This window comes from Microcaecilia unicolor, chromosome 1, assembly GCF_901765095.1.
Source record: "Microcaecilia unicolor chromosome 1, aMicUni1.1, whole genome shotgun sequence".
NCBI classification, from domain to species: domain Eukaryota; kingdom Metazoa; phylum Chordata; class Amphibia; order Gymnophiona; family Siphonopidae; genus Microcaecilia; species Microcaecilia unicolor.
Genome location: NC_044031.1, coordinates 304,176,173 through 304,199,754, shown reverse-complemented (window position 1 = coordinate 304,199,754; position 23,582 = coordinate 304,176,173). Strand labels below are relative to the sequence as shown.

The following is a 23,582-nucleotide window of genomic DNA, read 5'->3' as shown; positions in this document are numbered from 1 at the left end:
ATGAATTCATCAGACGCAAGCAGGGGAAGGCTGGAGATGGGCAGCAGGGCTTTAAATAAGGTGGCGCTTCGACGGAGGTAATACAAAAAGAGACGGATGGGAGCGGGAGGGGAGGGTGGGGGGCGAAGGACATCATTGGACATGTTTGGGAGCGGGAGGGGAGGTAAGCATGGCCTGTGATGGCACCCTCCTGCCATGCTTACCTCCCGTAATGGAGCTGGCTCGCCCCAAAGAACAACCGGCTCGCAAGAGCTGTCAAAATTTAACAAGCGGCTCTTGCGAGCCGGCTCCAGCACACCACTGTGTAAAGGTGTCAAGTATAAGAAGATTGTCACCTCTTTTTTCCACTACTGGTGCCCTAAATACTGGAATGCTCTCCCGCAGCATCTCAAAACGCAAACGGACCACATCCTCTTCAAGAAGTTGCTGAAGACTTACTTTTTTGCTAAAACTTACTCCTCTATTTACTCTGCTGATTGATGCACCCTTCATGATCCTCACCCTGCTTAGTTTCCCACTGTTAGCTATTGTTCCCCCCGACTATTCTTTGTACTCTTTGCAATATTTTTTTACATTGTGTATTTTCTTAACTTTCTGTAAGCCACATTATGCCTGCGTGAGTGGGAAAATGTGGGATCCTAATGAACCATAAATAAATAAATTACTCTCATCTTCCCTTTCACCATCTTGTTCTCTCTTCCTCCCCCCTACCATTCTGACACCTCTTGCTCTCCTCCCTCCCCCCAACACTCTGTCTCTCCCTTTCCTTTCCCTACTCCCGCGAACCAGCATCTTCACTTTCTCCAGCCTCCTGCCCCTGTGGTCCTGCCAGTAGCTTCTGCCAGTAATGCTGAAAAGCCTGTTCTTCCAGCTGGCCTAGTGTCTTCCCTCTGCCTTGCCCTTCTTCTAGAAATTGGAAGTAGTGTCAGAGGAGGTGGGACACGGCAGAAGAAAGGCCCCACACTGACTGGAAGGTGAGTTTTACAGTACTACTGGCACAAGCAAGTTTGGAAGACCATGGTGACAGGGGGAGGGGTGGAGAAAGTGAGAGATGCTGGACAAGAAAAGGAAAATAAAGATGCCAGGTCACTGGCAGAAACAAGGAGCCAGTGCGTGAGATCATGGCACTTAGGAATATGAGCTAGTGAAGGGGCTTGAATACATATGTCATACGCCAAACACGTGCACCACATGTCAAATGCATGTGATTTGGCATGTCTGAGGTAAATAACATATGTGCGAGTCCTACCCAGACTCCACCTATGTGTATGCCTACCTGTAAAATACATGCTATGTAAGAATGCACATATTTACAGAATAGCACATAGGTTGAATTTTGGCATTTATGTGCATGTGTGCCCACATACATGCATATATGCCAATATTTAAATGATTTATTCCGTAATTGGTGCATAATTAGCACATACTTTATAGAATTATCCTCCACATGTCCTGACAGTTGGCAGTAATTGGTATGGTTTACCAATTGGGTCAAGAGAAGATGCTGTCAAATTTTTTCCTGCCAGTCTGAGATGCAGCCACAAGGCTGGTCAATGAGTTTGTTCTTAATGGCAAAACCAGCACTATGAAGCTGTCATTCTGCTTCCTATTGATGCTTCTGCTTACCAAGTCATGGTTAAGGCAGTAATGCTATATTTCAACACCTGAACTTTCGCTCTGAATGTTAAATCTTGCTCTGAGCATTCACCGTTCGTCTATAAGGGACCTGAACTGGGTCCCACAAACAATTGTGTGACTTTGTTCTTTTGTTTTGTTTGTTTTTTTTTTTATTGTGGCAAAGGTGATCCCACTTTATATGATTATTTTGTCAGACTAAATTATGTTCTGCACATTAGGAATTCAATATATAATTACTGCATAATGCAATAATAAATACAACAAATTAATTCTGCATTGTTCAGGGAGAGGGAAGAAAGCAGTATTTGTGATTATAACTTTTGTGTATCTTTTTTCATTAAAGGTTAGCAGTGGAATGTCAAAGTGATCCATCTGCCCAGGAAAATGCATTCACTGCACCAGGTTCTGAGGACAGAAATGATAACCTGGAGACGTTTTCTGAATTTTTGTTGAAGATTTTTGATGAACTTTGCATCCCCATTGTAATGGTAAGGAGCTTCCTGGGTTCTAACTGTTAGGTTGTATTAGTTTATTTCCTTATCATCTATGCCAGACCAATCCAGAGAAGTAGGCTATGTCCTCTGTTCTCTCTAAGCTGAGCAAGGGTATGCCACCTACAGTCCTGCCAGTGGGGGGTGGGAGGTGATGTTTCACTATCATATTTTCATAAGAACATTAGTCATACTGGGTCAGACCAGTGGTCCATCTAGCCCAGTATCCTGTTTTCCAAACAGGGTCACAAGTACCTTGCAGAACCCAAATTGTGGCAATACTCCATACTACAAATCCCAGGGCAAACAATTGCTTCCCATGTCTGTCTCAATAGCAAACTGTAGTCTTTTCCTCCAGGAATTTGTCCAAACCTTTTTTATGTTTTAACATTTTTTATTGACGACAATGCATCAAGAATACAAACAACATTTGGCTTAAACATAACGCCAACAAACAGTCACAGCAGAATTAACCGACAGAGTCTGACATCAACTTATTTTATTTATTTTCCCTCCCCCCCCTTCCTTATTTGATATATTATTTAAAGTTGCTACTAAACAAGGCAAAACAGGATTCAACACCATATAATAATTATCCTAAAGGTATACCAGCATTTTCAACAGTGAGAAAATGAATATCAGGCAGCTACTATACCCCCCCCCCCCCCCCAGTTCCCCTTTTTGTTGCCTTCAGAAAGTTACATTAAAAGTTTATTCAACACCATATAATAATTATCCTAAAGGTATACCAGCATTTTCAACAGTGAGAAAATGAATATCAGGCAGCTACTATACCCCCCCCCCCCCCAGTTCCCCTTTTTGTTACCTTCAGAAAGTTACATTAAAAGTTTATTCAGAAGAGTTACTGAAGCTCCAGCGTCAACCCCAGAGCTGATCATAGGAGATTCAGGAGCAAGCTGCGCCCACGCGGGCTAAGGTTATGTATGTATCTATTCCAGATCTGTAAAAAGTCCTTTTTCCTCTTGGGGGATCCCCGCGCATCCCGAGTCTCAGGATGCCAGTAAATGCACTTGGTTCCTCCAGTGCCAGTAGGCTGGCGGTTCCGGAGAAACCCAGCTTTGTAGTTTGGTTTTCTTAGTCACTAGGCAGAGTTTACGGCACCACATCCGGGACCCTTTATCTCACGTTCTAAAAGCAGCTTGCGTGTCTAGAATGTAATGATCCCAAGTGCCCCCTGTTGTACCTCCTAAAGTGAAATCCATATATCTCCGGATCATTCCCCAGTAGCGTTTAAGCTTAGGGCACCCCCAAAAAAGCGTGATATAAAGTGTGGGGTGCCTGGTTGCATTTAATACATCTACCAGTGAGTCTAATATCCAAATGTGCAAGTTGCTGACCAGTCATATACGCCTTCATGATTCCCCGGTATCCACATTCCGGTAATCGTTCATCCACTGTTAGGGATGGGATACTCTTTAAGGTGGCCCCCACATCCCATCCCTGATTTGACCACCCGCCTCTCTTTCCCAGTTTAGCTTTATAATCTGAAAGTTTCTAGGGGTCGATCGTTGTACTAATGCCTTGTGCAACGCTGACACTGTTCGTCCTGTAGCCTCTAGCTCTTGAAAAAATCCCCTCACCTTCTCCTCTAATTTCAAGCTTAGAGCTGGCTGGTGTAAGCTGGCCAAACCTTTTTTAAACCCAAATACGCTAACCGCTGTTACCACATCCTCTGGCAAAGAGTTCCAGAGCTTAACTATTCGTTGAGTGAAAAAATATTTCTCCCTATGTGTTTCAAAAGTATTTCCATGTAATTTCCTCGAGTGTCCCCTAGTCTTTGTATTTTTGGAACGAGTAAAAAATTGATTTGCTGCTACTCATTCTACACCACTCAGGATTTTGTAGACCTCAATTATATCTCCTCTGATTCGTCTCTTTTCCACCCTGAAGAGTCCTAACCTCTTTAGCCTTTCCTCATACGAGAGGAGTTCTATCCCCTTTATCATTTTGGTCGCTCTTCTTTGAACCTTTTCTAATTCCGCTATATATTTTTTGAGATACGGCGACCAGAACTGGATGCAGTATGCAAGGTGCGGATGTACCATGAAGTGATAAAAAGGCATTATAGTATTTTCTGTCTTGTTCACCATCCCAATGTTCCTAATAATTCCTAGCATCCTGTTTGCTTTTTTTGGCCACCACCACACACTGAGCAGAAGATTTCAGCGTATTATCTACGACGACACCCAGATCTTTTTCTTGAGTGCTGACCCCCAAGGTGGACCCTAGCATCAGGTAACTTTGATATGGATTATTCTTTCCATTGTGCCTCACTTTGCATTTGTCCACATTAAACTTCATCTGCCATTTGGATGCCCAGTCTTCCAATTTTCTAAGGTCTTCTTGCAATATTTCACAGTCCGCAAATGTTTTAACAACCTTGAATAGTTTTGTATCATCTGCAAATTTGATCACCTCACTTGTCGTCCCATATCATATAAATATGTTAAATAGTACCGGAACCTGTGCAGATCCCTGTGGCACTCTCCTTCATTGAGAGAAATGACCATTTAAACCTACCCTCTGTTTTCTGTCCAATAACCAATTCCTAATCCACACCAGAACCTTGCTTCCTATCCCATGACTCTTTAATTTTCTTAGGAGTCTCTCATGAGGAACTTTATCAAAAGCTTTCTGAAAATCTAGATACACTACATCAACTGGCTCACCTTTATCCACATGTTTATTCATGCCTTCAAAGAAATGAAGCAAATTGGGGAGGCAAGACTTCCCTCAGCTGAACCCACGCTGACTCTGTCCCATTAATTCATGTTTGTCTACATGTTCTATAATTTTATTCTTTATAAGAGATTCCACTATTTTGCCCAGCACTGACGTCAGGCTTACCGGTCTAAAATTTCCTGGATCACTCCTGGAACCCTTTTTAAAAATCAGCATCACATTGGCCACCCTCCAATCTTCAGGAACTATGGACGATTTTAATGACAGGTTACATATTAGTAACAGCAGATCAGCAATTTCATGCTTAATTTGCTTGATTTCTTTGAGTACCCTTGGATGTATGCCATCCAGTCCAGGTGATTTACTACTCTTCAATTTGTCAATTTGGCTTAGTACATCTTCCAGGTTCACCAAGATGTCTTTTAGTTCCTCCGCATCATCACCCTTGAAAACCATTTCTGGTACATTCACCACCATAACCACCCCAAACTTCTCCCTCCCCGGCTCGAACAACTTGAAAATTCTGGGAGTTACCATTGATCAAAATTTCTTACATCTTTTTCCATAAAGACAGAAGCAAAGAATTCATTCAGTTTCTCCGCTATGGCCTTGTCCTCCCTGAGCGCCCCTTTTGCTCCTTCGTGATCTAACGGTTAGGGACAGGCAAGTTCTGCAGGACTGAAGGGAACCTTCCTGTCCCTAGGGATTGAAAACACAACCTCCCACTTGCAGCAGTGCAGTTGGAGAACTCATGCTCAGCTTAGATGGAACAATAGTATACCCCCCTAACAACAGATAACAAAGCTCTAAGCTGACTTCACTCCCCTTGTAGGGGACTAGTGCTGCCTTCTACTCTTCAGTATTTCTGTCTTTCAGCAGATGGTGCAGAGATGTGGACTAGTTTAGCAGGATTACTAGGCCTCAGGGCAGGATTTCCAGGCCATTCTTCCCTAGTTGAAGAGGATCCCAGTTGGACTCCAGGGTGACAGTTCTGCCAGTTTCTCTGATTGAGCAGGCTCCTAAGGCAACAAACAGTCTGTAGGCTGATCCTCCTGGTTGAGCAGGATTTCTGGCTCCCAGAAAAACAATTTTGAACTGGTCGCCCTGATTGGGAACGCTTCCAGTGCAGTAGTCTTGAGCTGATTCCCTGAGTACAGCAAGTAACAGCTACATGCAAGGGGTTATATACCTAGCTTTCTCCGAGGACAAGCAGGCTGCTTGTTCTCACAATTGGGTCGACGTCCGTGGCAGCCAAGGAATCTGCAAAAATGTTGCAAGCAAAATAAAACGAAGTCTTTCTGTAGAGTTCCCTTGCACAAGCAACTTGAACCGCGCATGCGCGAACGTCTTCCCACCTGCCACGCGAGCGTGCCTCTCTAGTTTCTTTTTCTCTGCGGTGAGATGTGGTTCGTTTTTCATATCGCTCCTCTCTTAGGCCCAGGAAAACGTTCTGTGAGACTTATTTTGTTTCTTTTTGTTTTTCATTTCAAATCAAAAAAAAAAAAAAAAAGTAGATTTAGTTCCCATACTTCTCTTACTTTTTTTCCCCTGTTCGAGTTTCCTTTCTTTTTCGACGTGGCCGGCCTTTTGGCCGCGCGGTCGGGTTTTTCCCTTTTTTTGTGCTTTTCTTTTTTGGCACAATCACGTTGTTTGATTTTGCCAAGGCCATGTTTCTTCCATATCATCAAAGACACCCAGCGGCTTCAAACATTGTACTTGGTGCAACCAGACCATCTCAGGTACAGATACCCATGCTTGGTGTATCCAGTGCCTTGGGCCCGACCATAGCCCAGCCGCTTGTAGTGTGTGTCTTCGTATGAAGAAACTGACCCAAGCATCTCGAGAAGCCCAACAGGAAAAGCTTTTTGGGGCTCAGTCTGGAACCTTTGACATCGACATTGGTACCGAGGTCGGCAGCGTCGACGTTGACAGGAGCTGAGAGACCAACTCGCGCTGGGAGCAGTGAGGCGTCGAGTGGGTCTCCACCTGTCTCGAGGACTCCTGCTATGCAGGCCCCCCGAGACCGACCGTCGGATCCAGCCCCGAGGAGACGTGAGGATTCCACGTCTTCCTCTTCTGTATCGAGGAGTCTCGATGACAGGCATTGAGCGAAGGCTAAGAAGCACCGTCATTGTTCTCCTTCGACGCACGGTACCGGGAGCTCCTGGGTGTTGAGAGAGTCGGCACCCGAGAAGTGTCGGCGCTGAGAAGACCGCTCCCCCTCGGTATAGGAGGTGCCGATGCATCGGTCTCTTGGCAGTCCGGTACCTACTCTCGAGCCTCCACGGATTCTGACACCGCCTGCTCCACCGGCCCCGCAGCCTTCTCCGATGGCGGCTCTTGACGAGCGTTTCCGGGCCTTGTTTCCAGAACTTCTGGAAGGCTTACTGCGTCAATCAGCTTCGATGTCGGGGGTGCTTGCGCCCTCTCTGCCATCTGCTGTAGCGGTGCCTGGCCCTTCACCTGTGGTGAGGTCTCCGACTGCAGTACCGCCTGCGGCATCTGCGTCGGCTGCCACCCAGGTCGACTCCCCTTCGACGTCGGTGGAGGGAGCTTCGCCGCAGTCGGATAGGGTGTCGACCTCTCGACACCGCCACAGAGGACATCGTTCCTCGGCGTCGAGACAGGTCCAGTGTCAGAGTACCTTGACACAGGTACTGTCTGACACTGAGCAGGAGCGCTCATTGGAATCAGAAGAAGATCCCAGGTACTTCTCTTCTGATGAGTCTTTTGGGATTCCCTCTGACCCTTCTCCTCCACTGGAAAGAAGACTGTCCCCACCGGAGAGTCTGTCTTTTTCCTCTTTTGTCCAGGAAATGGCTATGGCTACTCCTTTCCCTGTGGAGGTTGAGGATGAGCCAGGGTCTGACATGCTGGAAGTCCTGGATTATTCTTCTCCATCTAAAGAGGCTGTGACAGTCCCTCTCCATAAGGTACTGAAGGAAGTCCTTATGAGAAACTGGTCCGCCCCTCTGTCTGGCCCTGTGTTTCCCAAGAAAGCTGAGTCCCAATACCGGATCCACTGTGAACCTGGATTGATGAAGTCCCAATTACCCCACAATTCCATGGTGGTGGATTCCACTCTCAAGAGAGCTCGGAGTACTAGAGACTATGCTTTGGCGCCCCCAGGCAAAGAAGCTAGGACTCTTCACTCTTTTGGGAGAAAGATGTATCAGGCCGCTAAGCTTGCTGCCAAGACCCAGTCATATCAGCTCTTCACGAGCGTACACTTGCGGGACTCGAGATGTCAACTGTCCAGCTTGGTTGATGCACTCCCTGCGGAGTTGGCCGAGCCTTTTTGCCAGGTGGTCAGGCAGCAGAAGGCGTGTCGCAAGTTCCTGGCCAGGGGTACTTTTGACACTTTTGACTTGGCATCCAGGATCGCTGCTCAGGGTATAGTGATGCGCAGACTCTCATGGCTGCGTGTCTCTGACCTGGATCATTCGGTCCAGCAGCGGATGGCGGATGTTCCTTGCCGGGGGGACAATCTTTTTGGAGAAAAAGTAGAGGATCTTGTTAATCAGATTAAGAAGCATAACGAAACAACTCACCAACCACCTAAATAAACACTCAATTCTACACGAATCTCAATCAGGATTTCGATCTAACTACAGCACAGAAACAGTACTAGTAACTTTAATGAATAAATTTAAACAAACAATTGCAACCGGCAATAATATATTGCTACTACAATTTGACATGTCCAGTGCCTTCGATATGGTCAACCATGGAATACTACTACACATCCAGGAATACTTCGGAGTCGGAGGTAACGTTCTGAACTGGTTTAGAGGATTCCTGACAACAAGATCATACCAAGTAACAACTAACGCAGAGATATCAGCCCCATGGATACCTGAATGCGGTGTCCCCCAAGGATCCCCCCTCTCACCAACCCTCTTTAACCTAATGATGACACCACTAGCCAAATTACTAGACAACCAAAAGCTCAACCCATACATATATGCAGACGATGTCACAATTTACATCCCATTCAAACATGACCTAAAGGAAATCACCAACGAAATCAATCAAAGCTTCCAAATCATGCACTCCTGGGTGGACGCATTTCAACTAAAACTCAACGCAGAAAAAACACAATGTCTTATAATCACCTCACAACACAATACAAATAAATTCACCACCATAACCACCCCAAACTTCTCCCTCCCCGTCTCAAACAACTTGAAAATTCTGGGAGTTACCATTGATCGAAATCTCACACTTGAAAATCACGTGAAGAATACAACTAAGAAAATGTTCCATTCCATGTGGAAACTCAAAAGAGTAAAACCTTTCTTCCCAAGGGCCATTTTTCGGAACCTGGTACAGTCAATGGTACTAAGTCACCTGGACTATTGCAATGCACTCTATGCTGGCTGTAAAGAACAGACAAACTAACACACGCGACTAGCTTCTCTTATATAAGTACCCAGCTGTGGAATTCACTTCCAACTTACTTGAGAACGATCAACGAATTAACTAACTTCCGCAAATCTCTAAAGACTTACCTCTTTAACAATGCCTACCACGAGAACCCTTAACTAACTATAACTAACTATGACACAACACCTAGCTAACTTTATTCAGAATGTATCTTTCTACAACTGCTTGACCAAACCCTCTTGTCTTCATTGACTTCTCTGTAACACCATTGTTCTCTTTAACCTGGTATGGTGATGCCATAACAGGTCTTTGTAAGCCACATTGAGCCTGCATATAGGTGGGAAAATGTGGGATACAAGTGCAATAAATAAAATAATAAATAAATAAATGATGCTATGGATTCTCTCTCCCACCGGGTGCCTTCAGCTATAGCCTCCTCATCTAGGAGGTTTTTTAGAGGGAAGTGAAGTGCTCCCTATTCCTACTCTAGGCGTAGGTACACTCCTGCTTCTCGGCAGCCTTCCCAGGCTCAGCCCAGCGCGCTCGTTCTTGTCAACGGTGTGCATCTAAAGCCCACTCTGCTCCCCAGCAAAAGTAAGGGACAGGCTTTTGACTGGCTCCAGTGCAGCATAGCCTCTGTAAAAGTGTTCATACCAGACAACTTACCGGTAGGGGGGAGGTTGATGTTTTTTCACCAACGGTGGCCTCTCATAACTTCCGACCGGTGGGTTCTTCAAATAGTCTAGTTAGGATATACCCTCAATCTGGAATCCAATCCTCCAAATTGCCCACCAGGAGCTCATTCTTACAGCTCCCAGCACAAGCAGGTACTTGCAGAGGAACTCTCCACCCTTCTAAAGGCCAGTGCAGTCGAACCCGTTCCACCAGGGGAGGAAGGGCTGGGATTCTATTCCAGGTACTTCCTTGTGCAAAAGAAAACAAGGAGGATGTGTCCCATCCTAGACCTAAGGGCCCTGAACAAATTTCTAGTCCGAGAGAAGTTCAGGATGGTTTCCCTGGGCACCCTTCTTCCCATGATTCAAGAAAACGATTGGCTATGCTCTCTGAATTTAAAGGATGCTTACACTCATATCTCGATACTCCCAGCTCATAGGAAGTATCTTCGGTTTCGGCTAGGAACACATCACTTTCAGTAATGTGTACTGCCCTTTGGTCTGGCATCTGCACCCAGGGTATTCACAAAGTGTCTGGCTGTAGTCGCAGCGTCGCTACACAGACTGGGAGTGCATGTCTTCCCTTATCTCGACGATTGGCTGGTGAAGAGCACATCGGAGGCGGGTTTGCTACAGTCCATGCGAATGACTATTCAGGTGCTAGAACTACTGGGGTTCGTCATCAATTATACCAAGTCCCATCTCACCCCAGTTCAAACATTGGAGTTCATTGGAGCACTGTTGGACACAAAGACAGCTCTACTCCCCGAGGCCAGGGCAGACAATCTCCCGTCCCTAGTGTCTATGGTTCGAGTGTCTCAACAGATCACGGCTTGGCAGATGTTGAGACTTCTGGGGCATATGGCCTCCACGGTTCATGTGACTCTCATGGCATGTCTACACATGAGATCAGCTCAATGGACCCTAGCTTCCCAGTGGTATCAGGCTGCGGGAAGTCTAGAAGATGTGATCCAACTGTCCACCGACTTTCGGAATTCCTTGTAGTGGTGGACAATTCGATCAAATTTGACTTTGGGACGTCCATTCCAAATCCCTCAGCCGCAAAGAGTGCTGACGACGGATGCATCCCTCCTGGGGTGGGGAGCTCATGTAGATGGACTTCACACTCAAGGAGCTTGGTCCTTCCTTTCAGGAAAAAGGTCTTCAGATCAACCTCCTGGAATTGCGAGTGATCTGGAACGCTCTAAAGGCTTTCAGAGACTGGCTGTCCAACCAAATCATATTGATTCAGACAGACAATCAGGTTGCCATTTATTCTATCAACAAGCAGGGGGGCACTGGATCTCGCCCTCTGTGTCAGGAAGCTGTCCAGATTTGGCTTTGTGCACATTGCCATGGCATGTTTCTCCAAGCCACTTATTTGGCAGGCGTAAACAACAGTCTGGCCGACAGATTGAGCAGGATAATGCAACCTCACGAGTGGTCACTGAACATGGGCATAGTCCACAAGATCTTCCAAGCGTGAGGGCACCCCCTTGGTGCATCTTTTTGCCACTCAGATCAATCACAAGTTCCCTCAGTTCTGTTCCAGGCTTCAGGCCCACGACAGACTAGCGTCAGATTCCTTTCTCCTGCATTGGGGAACAGGTCTTCTGTATGTGTATCCTCCCATACCTCTAATAGAGAAGACTTTACTGAAACTCAAGCAAGACTGTGGAACCATGATTCTGATAGCTCCTTTCTGGCTGCGTCAGATTTGGTTCCCTTTTCTTCTGGAGTTGTCCTCCGAGGAGCCGTGGAGATTGGAATGTTTTCCGACCCTTATCACTCAGAACAAGGAGTCGCTTCTATATCCCAACCTCCAGTCTCTGGCTGTCACGGCCTGGATGTTGAGAGCTAAGAATTGGCCTCCTTGGGTCTTTTGGAGTGTGTCTCTCGGGTCTTGCTTGCTTCCAGAAAAGATTCCACGAAGAGGTGTTACTCTTTCAAATGGAGGAGGTTTGCTGTCTGGTGTGACAGCAAGGCCCTAGATCCTCTTTCTTGTCCTACACAGACCCTGCTTGAATATCTTCTACACTAGTCAGAGTCTGGTCTTAAGACCAACTCCGTAAGGGTTCACCTTAGTGCGATTAGTGCTTATTATCACCATGTAGAGGGTAAGCCTATCTCTGGACAGCCTTTAGGTTGCTTTTGTCAAAGCCCCCTGTCAAACCTCCACCAATGTCATGGGATCTCAACGTCGTCCTCACCCAGCTGATGATAGCTCCTTTTGAGCCACTGAATTCCTGCCATCTGAAGTACTTGTCATGGAAGGTCATTTTCTTGGTGGCTATTACTTCAGCTCGTAGGGTCAATGAGCTTCAGGCCTTGGTAGTTCATGCACCTTATAACAAATTTCATCACAACAGAGTAGTCCTCTGCACGCACCCTAGGTTCCTGCCAAAGGTGGTGTCGGAGTTCCATCTGAACCAGTCAATTGTCTTGCCAACATTTTTTCCTCGTCCTCATACCCGCCCTGGCGAAAGCAGATTACATACCTTGGACTGCAAGAGAGCAATGGAGCAGTGGAGCGGACAAAGCCCTTCAGACAGTCCGCCCAGTTGTTTGTTTCTTTCAATCCCAACAAGAGGGGAGTTGCCATCGGAAAACGCATAGTCTCCAGTTGGCTAGCAGATTGCATTTCCTTCACTTATGCCCAAGCTGGGCTCTCTTTAGAGGGCCATGTCACAGCTCATAATGTTAGAGCCATGGCTGCGTCAGTGGCTCACTTCAAGTCAGCCTCCATTGAAGAGATTTGTAAAGCTGCAACGTGGTCATCAGTCCACACATTCACATCTCACTACTGCCTTCAGGAAGATACCTGACGTGACAGTCGGTTTGGGCAGGCGGTGCTGCAGAATCTGTTCGGGGTTTAGAATCCAACTCCACCCCCCTAGACCCATTTTGATTCTGTTTCAGGCTGCACTCTCAGTTAGTTAATTTTGGTTTCAGGCCAATCTATGTTATGTCCTTGCCGTTGCGAGGCCCAATTGACCAATGTTCATTGTTTTAAGTGAGCCTGGTTGCTAGGGATATCCCAATTGTGAGAACAAGCAGCCTGCTTGTCCTCGGAGAAAGCGAAGATACTTACCTGTAGCAGGTATTCTCCGAGGACAGCAGGCTGTTTGTTTTCACAAACCCGTCCTCCTCCCCTTTGGAGTTGTTGTTCTTGTGTTTATACTTTTTGATTAAACTAGAGAGGCAAGCTCACGCGGTGGGCAGGAAAATGTTCGCGTATGCGTATTTCGCATTGCTCGTGTGAGGGAACTCTCCAGAAAGACTTTGTTTTAAAATTTTTGCCGATTCCTGGGCTGCCGCAGACGTCGACCTAATTGTGAGAACAATCAGCCTGCTGTCCTCGGAGAATACCTGCTACAGGTAAGTATCTTCGCTTTATGGTCATTCTCCCCTATGATAGCAGTGTAGCCATAGATCACTGTCCTTATGTGTATGACTACTGATATGCCCTCTGCACCATGGAACCACTACCCCCTATGGTTGTGTGTTAGATTTTACCACTGGCCAGTGAGATGTGATGTGACATAGCAGGAGCCAATCCTACAACTATACACTTACAGTTATGTAGTGTGACTGGGGACCCCATCTCACACAGCACAAGTGCTCTATCTTCTAGAAGCACTGGCGGTGGTAAAACTCAAAATACAGCAGACAGTGTTACTGGCCAGCATGACAGTGATTGTGTCCCAAAGGCATGTGGTTGGTGGTATGAGGGAAGGGGGAAATAATAGGGATTGCTTGGAACAAGCACCTTCTGTATGACCTGTCAACCTTTGATGTCCATTTTACATAAGTACATAAGCACCACCATACTGGGAAATGACCATGGGTCCATCAAGCCCAGCATCCTGTCTCTGACAGTGGCCAATCCAGGCTTCAAGAACCCGGCAACCCCCCCCCCCCCCCCAAATTTTTTTTATAATGTTCAATGGACTTTCCCATTTTATTATCTGTCTCCTGTTGAACATGCAAGTAATTAAATTATATATATATATATATAATTTTTTTATTTTTGTTACATTTGTACCCCGTGCTTTCCCACTCATGGCAGGCTCAATGCGGCTTACATGGGGCAATAGAGGATTAAGTGACTTGCCCAGAGTCACAAGGAGCTGCCTGTGCCTGAAGTGGGAATCGAACTCAGTTCCTCAGTTCCCCAGGAGGACCAAAGTCCACCACCTTAACCACTAGGCCACTCCTCCATATATATGTTATAGTCTATTAAATTTGTGGAAGTCCAAATGCTGCGAGTCTGCATTGTTTGGAAGGTATGGATCATCATTGAGGGTAGGTGTATCACTGGAGTGACATTGGCCAGACATTCTCCTCACAGGGGGTTGGCAGTTGTGTTGCACCATGGCATGGCAATGGTTCAACAAACCAAACACAAAGGAAAAAACCCTTCCAAGGGCAATAACCGGTCAGGCAAAAAGAGTGGAAGGCAACAGGACAAAGTCCAAGATACTCGGTTTATTCCTTTAAAAACAGTGTGTCAGGACTCTCGCGGAACCACTGGGTTAGTGAGCCCTTGGACCACTGCTGAGGAGCGGCAGCGGCAGGAGAATCACCCAAACACAAGACAAGGCAGCACAGACGTACCAGCAAACCCAGGACTGGAACTAACAGACGGAAACTGCAGCCGAGGCAACACAAGCTGGAGCAAGCAGGACAGGAATCAGCCAAACTTCACCTGCGCTTGACCGCCGTTCCCCAGGGATTGTGCCCCCAGGTGCGGGCAGCCAGCAGGACTAAGAGACCAAAGAGGAAGTCAGAACTGCAGGGTTCAGCAGCCGGCCAGCAAACAGCAGAACACTCCAGAAACCAAACCAGGGTCCCAGACAGGCAGCAAGCAGAAGAATATTTCAGGAACCAGACAGGGTCAAAGGCAGGCAGCCAGCAGTAGAATCCTCCAGAAACCAGACAGGGTCAAAGACAGGATAAGAATAACAAAGTAGCCCTGCAACAACACTCACCGATGAGAAACTCATCAGACGACCTCTGTTGCAAGGCAAACTAGAAAGCTTTCCAGGTGATTAATAAAGGCAACATAGATCATACAGGGGGGTGGGGGGGCAGGGCATAGAAGAAAATGTTAGTGCAATTATGCTTCCTGGATGGTATTTGAATATACTCTTGTGATGAATGTCATGTTGCTTAAAGTGTTGATGGATTGTATCAGATTGTGTGGTTTATGAGCATGTATTGTACTGATGCCAATAAAGAGAATTGAAAAAAAAAATAAAGGCAACATACAAGGGAGTTCAGGTATGTGTACTGCTTAGTTCTAAAAAACTCCCAAAACAATCTGGAAGGCTGAAAGATCCGGACCGGAATATCTTCTGGAACATGGGAAACAGCAAGCATTAATAAGACTGGTCATTTATAAAGAGGAACAATTGTAGATCTGGGAGATTCTGCATTTTGGAAGGAGGGGTTTGGCTTAGGAAAGGAGGGGGGTGTATTCCCAGAGATTAAATCTTTATGTGAAGTTTAAAGGTTCGTGTTGGTGTGAAATTAAACGTTATGAGCTATTCCCCTCATCTCTTGCAGCATGTGTGACATAATTAGTGGAAACTGCACTTGTGTAAAGATATGAGTACTGATTTGCCCTGACAACTATTAATGTAGTTTTCTTTTCTTTCTTTCTTTTTTTTTTTATTGTGGCTACCTGTTTTCCTTCTGCTGCTTTGTGCACCCAGCTCAGCTGGAGTCTCGTCTTCCGCCAGGGTCGCTTTACTCATACTACCCCTCTCCTCAAGTCGCTTCACTGGCTCCCTATCCGTTTTCGCATCCTGGTCAAACTTCTTCTACTAACCTATAAATGTACTCACTCTGCTGCTCCCCAGTATCTCTCCACACTTGTCTTTCCCTACACCCCTTCCCGTGCACTCCGCTCCATGGATAAATCCTTCTTATCCACCTGTAACCACTCGCCTCCACCTACCCTCCTCTCCTCCTTCCTGTACACATTAATTGATTTGATTACTTTATTTTTGTCTATTAGATTGTAAACTCTTTGAGCAGGGACTGTCCTTCTTCTATGTTTGTGCAGCACTGCGTACGCCTTGTAGCACTATAAAAACGCTAAGTAGTAGTAGTAGTAGTAGCAGCAGTCAGTCCATAGCAGCCACCAGGTCTAACCACCAGGGGGCGAGGTGACAGAGCATGAAACATGGACACAACCGTGACACAGTGCAAGTATTCACAATACAGTCTTCGCATGCAGTATACAGGATGCACTTGAGAAAACTTTTTCCAACACAGGCCATGTTTTGACACGTATGCCTTCATCAGGGAACCTGTTAGCGTTACATCAATGCTAAAACTGCAAGCCACAAAGATCTAATAGGGCCAGCAAGCAGCACACAAATTGAATTCTGCCAGTCCCAGCTCCTCAAGTTCACTGATGCAATCCTAAGCAGATCTAGACTGCAAGAATAGCTGAGCCAAACACATGTCTTGAAGTTTTAGTGTTGATACAACATTGATAAATTCCTGTATACTGCATGCAAAGACTGTATTGTGAATACTTTTATTGTTTTTAAAGGAATAAACTGAGTATCTTGGACTTCCACTCTTTTTGCTTGAATGGCAATGGTTCAAAGCACAGGTTTGTGACAGTGTATGTAGGGTTGGCACACTGTACAGATGTATGATCAAACATAGACAGATTCATAGTGTGCGGTAAATGACACCCTACGTGGCTGGCCCACACATCACCTTGGCTGCCTTGTTATTCTATCTGCTCATGGGGACAGGCAGCATATGGTACTTCAGATGGTGCTTCTTTGTGGCTTACTTTCTCCTGTGAGGGAGCAGAGGGATGCCTCTTCCACACACTCCATAGCCATTGTGCCCTTTGATGCTGTAGAAAGGTGAAGCAGGATCTAAGAGGCACCTTTTGGATCCAGAGCTACATATAGGAGAGGCCAGGGTTCCATATGCTTGCTCTTCTAGGTATATGTGCCATGGCTCCATCCCTATAAGTGATGACAGGAAGTGGGGGTCAGTCTACTAGTGTGAGTGCATATGAAATAGGATGAGGTGGTGGAGGTACTATGTAGCAGCAATAGCCAGAGATGACAACTGAAATGTGAAGCATATAAGAAATACCTTTTGATAGAATCATTTTAATAAGCTCCTGGCCACTGGGTGATTCAGAAATGCACAGGCAAACTGCCCCACCAAAGCAGTTCAAAACAACTTGTGGTGGATCCCTGGTAACTCCAGCAAAACAGTACAGAAGCAAACAGTTCAAAACAAACGGGGTTTCCTTTATCTTTCCCCTGGTATTCTTGAACTAAGCCCTTGAGGTTCCCTGGCACTTGACTCCAGGACAATCTGTAAAGACCCATGCCCTTCCTGCTCTCTACCTGGCCTCACTGGTCCCAGGCTCCTGAGTAGACCTCCAGCTGGTCTTCTCCCACTCCCGTGGGAGCACCCACCTCTATATCTGGGGCTCCTGCCTTACTCAGGGTGACTGCTCGGGCATGCCTTCCTTCGGCTGGAAATCCTCTCCTGTCCAGTCCAGTGTGCCCCAGTCACCCCTCTGATCCAAGGGCCGTGACCCCTCGCACTCTCCTGGCACTTCAACTAGGATTCTCCAGCCTTCCCATATATGCAAATGAGACAGTCTTCAAAATGCAAATTCAATTTATTAGACTATACTGCCGTCTTGTTGAACCCACTTATTTCCAGCCGTTAGTCATCTAGCACAAGTTCTCTCACTGAGCCCCATCTACTGTGGGGAACCTGGGTCTCAGTGTCTAACAGTCTCCACCCCTGGATAGGACTTTCTTCATTCACCACAACTTTATAGTCCTATCCTCCACCCCACGGCTGTTAGTCCATTTTCATTAGCAATTGCCCATAACAATAGTACACAATTCCCTCCATCCATTCTATGTCCTTAATCCAGTAAGTACCTTCTTGGTCTTTTTAGGTTCCTTCTCCCCCTTTCCCAAGGCATCTTCTCCACTGGGCATCAGGCTTCTGGCTTCACTGGATTCAGGTAACTGGTCCTAGGTCCCCATCTGTTCTCCTCCCTCCTCTTCAGGAGCTAGGGTTTATATAGGGCTGCTAATAGCCCACCACACCCTTTCTGGGCCCCTCCTCCCCGTTCTGGAAGAGTCCAGAGCCTTCTGGGTGCCCTTCTCTTAACAGGGAATCTCTACTACATACTCCCTGGTCCCCATGTTCAGGCCTTAGCCGGAGCTCCCTCTGCTGGCTCCTTCAGGTCATTACCCTGATGTCCCATTTGGAGCTCCCCCTAGGGATTAGAACAGAGCATTTTCTCTATTTCTTGGAGGAGAGTGCCATCTAGCGGCCTCCTCAGGGTAGAGCAACCACTGTGTTTATCACAATATGGATGATGCCAGCATGCTGTAAGACAAATGTCAGATTTACCAGGGTACCTAACATGTGTGTTAGAGTGCACTCCATTATCTCACAGCACTCCTGTATGGCCCACATCCTCCAGTGCAGGGCTTCATACTGCTGGATCATCTCCTGCACCAATGCAGTTACTGGACATTTTTGTCTTACCTTTTGCAGATATTTTCCTTTTATGTCTGGAGCAAGATTCATTTGATAAAACACTTCAGCAAATTTGACTTATGCTTACTTTCTAAAGCTAAATAAACAAAAAACGTAATTAGTTTGGTTTGGATATTTCCCAGAAGTACCATTGTCATAAGAATTTAACCATTTATACTCACGAACAGCACAAGACCAAGTCAGGCTTTAAGCATTTTATTTCTTGCAAGAGAGACAAATTCAGCTTACATTCATGAAGTTGTCTAATCTACACAAATCCTTCTGTTCTTATATATCTTTCTTACACCATTAGATCAATTCATAGAAACTAATTCATTATCCAGCTTGTCCAATTATCTATTCCCTTATATGGTCTATCTGCTCAGTTTCCCACTTACATTTCTCCATGCCTTACCTCATTCTGCACCTGGGTCATTATTTTTTAAACTCCTTTTGGATGAACTTCATGACCCATAGAATTAACACATTCTTGTACTTTATTTACATTCAGCTGTACCTAAGTTCGGATAACATGTATTATAGCTAGCCAAAAGTATGTCTAAGACAAACTACAGTGCTTCTTGTCTAGAAGATGTATATGTAAAAATGATTAACCAATTAATTTCCCTAATAACCATCTAAAGAACTTAAATGATCCACGGGTGAGATGTTAAAAATAGAAAACAGATCTAGGGCCCTGTTTACTAAGCCACGCTATAGGCACACTAACGTTTTTAGCGTGCACTAATGCTAGAGACACCCATTTATTCCTATGCACACCATAGTAAACAGGGCCCCTAAAGTTTTGGGGATCATGCCATATTCTAGACTGACTTTTGAATGTCAGATTAATGAATTAACTAGGAAATTCTGTTTTAATTTACGCCAGATATGATCTATTCGCTCTTCATTAGAAGCACGTTTTAGAACTATTGCTCAGTCTGTTTTGCTTCCACAATTGGACTATTGTAATTCTTTATATAGGTCGGTCTCAACAAAATTACAGAGGAGATTGCAGTTATTGCAAAATACTGCTGCAAGATTGATCTTTAAATTACTAAAATTGGAAAGAGTGATACCACTTATAGACTTCACTGGCTTACAGTAAATTCATGTATATATTTTAAAACAGCATGCTTGAGGGCCTTTTTACTAAGCCGTGGTAAAAAAATGGCCTGCACAAGTCTTGGCGCACACACAGCAGGAAAAAGGCCTTTTTTAAAACGGGGCAGTAAATGGTCGTGTGCTAATATTAAAATTATTGTGTGGCTATTTACTGCCTGAGCCCTTACTTCCACCTATTTAGAAGGTGGTAAGGGCTCACACGCTAACCCTGCGGTAATTGGACAGCATTTGAGAATGTGGTTGCGCTGCCGATAACTTCCGGGAGCACATACACACACACACACACACACACACAGAGTACAGACCTGTGGTGAAGAGGTGCTGAAAGGAGAGCTGCTGTACCCTGTGGCTGCTGAACAATGCAGAGGGGAGGGGGCCCCCCTGCAGGAGGGCCCCAGGCTGAAAGGCCTAGCACACTTGGAGCTGAGAAACACTATGAAGGGGAGGCTTCCTCCACCCAAGCCCCAAGCATGCAACCAGGAGAACCAGGAGAGCCCAGGCCTGTGGACGGAGGAAGGACCAGAGCCCAGCAGCGCTTGCTGAGGAGCCAGCTCACCCTGACTGTAAGTCCTGGCCATAACATTCCTAAGCTGGGTGAAGAACAGGGGGCAAGAAGGCAGGGCCCGGGTTCCAGAGCAGGGTTCTCTGCATCCAGTATCAGAGGAGAGGTGGTGGAAGAGAATAGCGGAGAGTCTGAAGAGGACGTTAGTGAGGAAGAAGAGGAGGAGAAGGAATCCAGGCCTAGGGCCTGGCAGAAGAAAGAGGCCCAGCATATGACTCCTGAAGAGGTAATTAGATCAGTGAAGAAAATGAATCGAGTAGAAGGTGAAATAGAGGTACTGAGGAAGCGGCTGAAGCTAGCAAAAACTATGTGTAACCTGGCTTCCACTGGCCCACGAGACAAGTATGTTAAGGGAGTTGAAGCACTCCAGAAGCGGCTTACAGCAAAACAAAGGCAGCTGCAAAAACTAAAGAACTGCAGAGATAATCCCCTTCGTGAGGTTTTCCTGAACAGGGAACGCATGCAGCAGACCCAGACGCAGTCCCAGATCCAGCAGGAAGCAGAACCCAGAGACACACAGGACTCCGTGGTTCCAGACACCCCAGAGGCTATGCTGGAAGGGACAGCAGGGGAAGAGAAACAGCAGCAGCCAGAAGGAGGAAAAGACAAGACTGACACAAATAATTCCCAGTTATCACCAGTATTTTATTTCCTACAGGATTCCCAAGAGCTAGGTGCTCCATCCACTTACCAGCCTTGTAGAACAGAGGCTCCTAGTCCAGTTGTGGCAGGTACTGTGGATAAGGAGGGGCTCCAGCACTGCATGCAGCAAGAGAGCCTGGCAAGTGTGGAACACAAAAGAGCTATGAAACTGAAAAAAATTCAAAAACGTCCCTTATACTTAGAGAGCTGGCAGGGCATAGCCGAACCCACAGAGAAGAGCTCAGGTTTGCTGGGAGAGACAGAGAAGAAAGACAGCCTGGAGAATCAGAACAGTTTGAATGCTGAGGAGAATCAGAACAGTTTGAATGCTGAGGTAGGAGAAGAATCACTACACACTGAGCAAGTACAGAAGTTACCAGGAACAACGGGAGGGAAAGTAGAGCAAAAACAAGGGGTTTTGCAGATGGAGACAGAGACTAAAGAGGATGGGAAAGTACAGGAATGGAGTAGTGGAGTACTACAAGAGATGGAAGAAGCTGAGAGCAAATATGGTGGACAGAGGGCGGGAACATCGTGGGAACACCACAGTCACTCATGGACAGAATTGATAGGGCAGACCTCTGAGCAGGGCTGTCCAAGAGCTGCCATCCAATCTCAATCAGAAGTGCTGATGACATCATGGGGGAAGCTCAGTGACAGGCAGGGGCTCCCAATAGATTCTGCCACTCAGAAACAAGAAGAAAGAGCAGAAGGGAGCTTCTCAGAAACTCATGCCCATCAAAGCAGGAGTCCCAGAAAGGAGAGAGAGAATTGTGGAGAGTGTCAGCTGCACCAGGAGGCGGAGCCAAGACCCAGATCGAGTAAGACAGGGCATGGAGGAGAGTGTCAGCTGCACCAGGAGGTGGAGCCAAGACCCAGACTGAGTAAGACAGTGCCAGATACAGAGAGAGTACATGAAGGAGAGTGTCAGTTGCACCAGGGGGCGGAGCCAAGTCCCAGACCCAGTAAGACAGTGCATGGAGGAGAGTGTCAGCTGCACCAGGAGGCAGAGCCAAGACCCAGACTGAGTAAGACAGTGCCAGATACAGAGAGAGTACATGAAGGAGAGTGTCAGCTGCACCAGGAGGCGGAGCCAAGACTCAGACTGAGTATGACAGTGTCAGAAACAGAGAAAGTGCATGGAGGAGAGTGTCAGCTACAAGAGGAGACAGATCCCAGACCTGGTCTGAGTGGGACAGTTGCAGAGCAAGGGAACGAGTGCTGGTTGGGAACAGCAGCAACTGGCAAAGGACTGGAAGTAGAATATTGCAGAGGGGGAAGAGACAGAAACAGCACAAGTGAACTGAACATAGTGGGGTTAGTGGACATGGGAGAGGAGGGAGGGGAAGAGAGGGGGAGGGGAGGAAGGCAGGAAGGGAGTGGGGAAGGGGGGAGCATACTGGTATCAGCCCCTTTATCCTTTGCAGCAGTAGTACGGGGAGGAGGGGCAGAGACAGGGAAGGAGGAGGGGAGGCAGGAGTCAGACATGGAGACAAGGGGAAATCCATTTTCTGGTCCATTGCGGGGTCCCGGGAGCGGTGTTACCCCAAAACGTCGAAATGTTGTCCAACTGCGTTGGGTGGGCACAGGGGTAGCACCACCTAGAGAGGTTGTTTTAAGAATGGTATTCTCCCTTGGCTTTATCCCTGAAGATTTGTATGCATGCATACACCCTGTGGGAATCCCTGAATATGATATTAGTTTCTTAACAGGGCGAGGTTTGGACCTGTTTTGGGAAAAGTACACAGAGGTGCAGCATCAGGGTAGATGGGTGGATTTTAAGGCTGTCCCCATCAGTAGACAGGACGCAGTCCAGATTACCATTTTGGTACGTAATGAGTCTCTTATGGCTGCAGACCTGTCATACTGGTTGGGACGGTATGCCGAAATTAGGACCCCATTAAGCAAAATACCAGACCAGAGTCGTGTGTGGGCGGGGGGGTGGAGTGCCCTTGTAAAATTAAAACAGGCAGGCTATGTCACCCAACATATACCTTCAGCCGCATACATTGGAAGGGATCGAATTCAATGCTTTTATGCAGGACAACCCAGACAGTGCTACAGGTGCGGATCTTTCCGTCACTTAAGCATGTCGTGTACAGTGTTAAAGTGCTCGCGATGTGGTAGTGCAGATCATGACACCAGCGACTGCACTACCATACGCTGTAACCTGTGTGGAGGCTTGGGGCACCCTTTTAGCAAGTGCCCACAAGCATCGCACAATCAGGTAGAGGGAGAGAGGAGGGGGGAGGAAGGGGCACAAGCAGAAACTACAAGGATACAAGGACAGAAGTGGGAAGCATTAAAGGGATTAATGGATAAATCAAATACCGGTATTCATACAGAGGCAGGCACTAAGGGAAAGGGAAAGGGGGAGAAAAGGGCATCAGGTTTGGATCACATTCAAAGAAGGGGTATTTGTGAAAGGATGGAAGAAGGAGGTGGGGAGAAGGGGGGAGAAGAAGGGGAAGCATGGACCCTGGTAGGGAAACATGGAGGGAAGGGGGGTCAGAGGAAGGAGGGGAGGGGGCTAGCCCGAGCGGGGAGAACAGATATTCTGGAGAAGAGCCAGAGTAATCGATATGCAGTGTTTCAGGTTTCAGGTGAAGGAGAGGGTGATCTTGAGATGAATCCACCCCAAAGGGAGGTTTTGGAGGAGAAGAGGAGGGAGGGGAGGGGAGCGAGGAATGAATCATCTGAAAGACTTAACAGAGAGGAGCCAGCAGTGTTACCCCCAAGTCTAACATCACATCCTACTAGTTTAACGAAGGGCCTCATGCAGGAAATAGAGGAGGGTAAGGAAGGGAT

General features: G+C 46.7%; 1 protein-coding gene across 1 annotated transcript in view; it reads left to right on the top strand.

The window, feature by feature from the left end:
• The window catches only part of MEI1 (meiotic double-stranded break formation protein 1), a 669,052-nt gene that overhangs the window by 351,136 nt on the left and 294,334 nt on the right, over positions 1-23,582 (top strand). Inside the window, exon 14 of the mRNA XM_030213469.1 lies at positions 1,982-2,126. Coding sequence (XP_030069329.1) covers positions 1,982-2,126 — 145 coding nt within the window. The remainder of the gene's footprint in view (positions 1-1,981; positions 2,127-23,582) is intronic.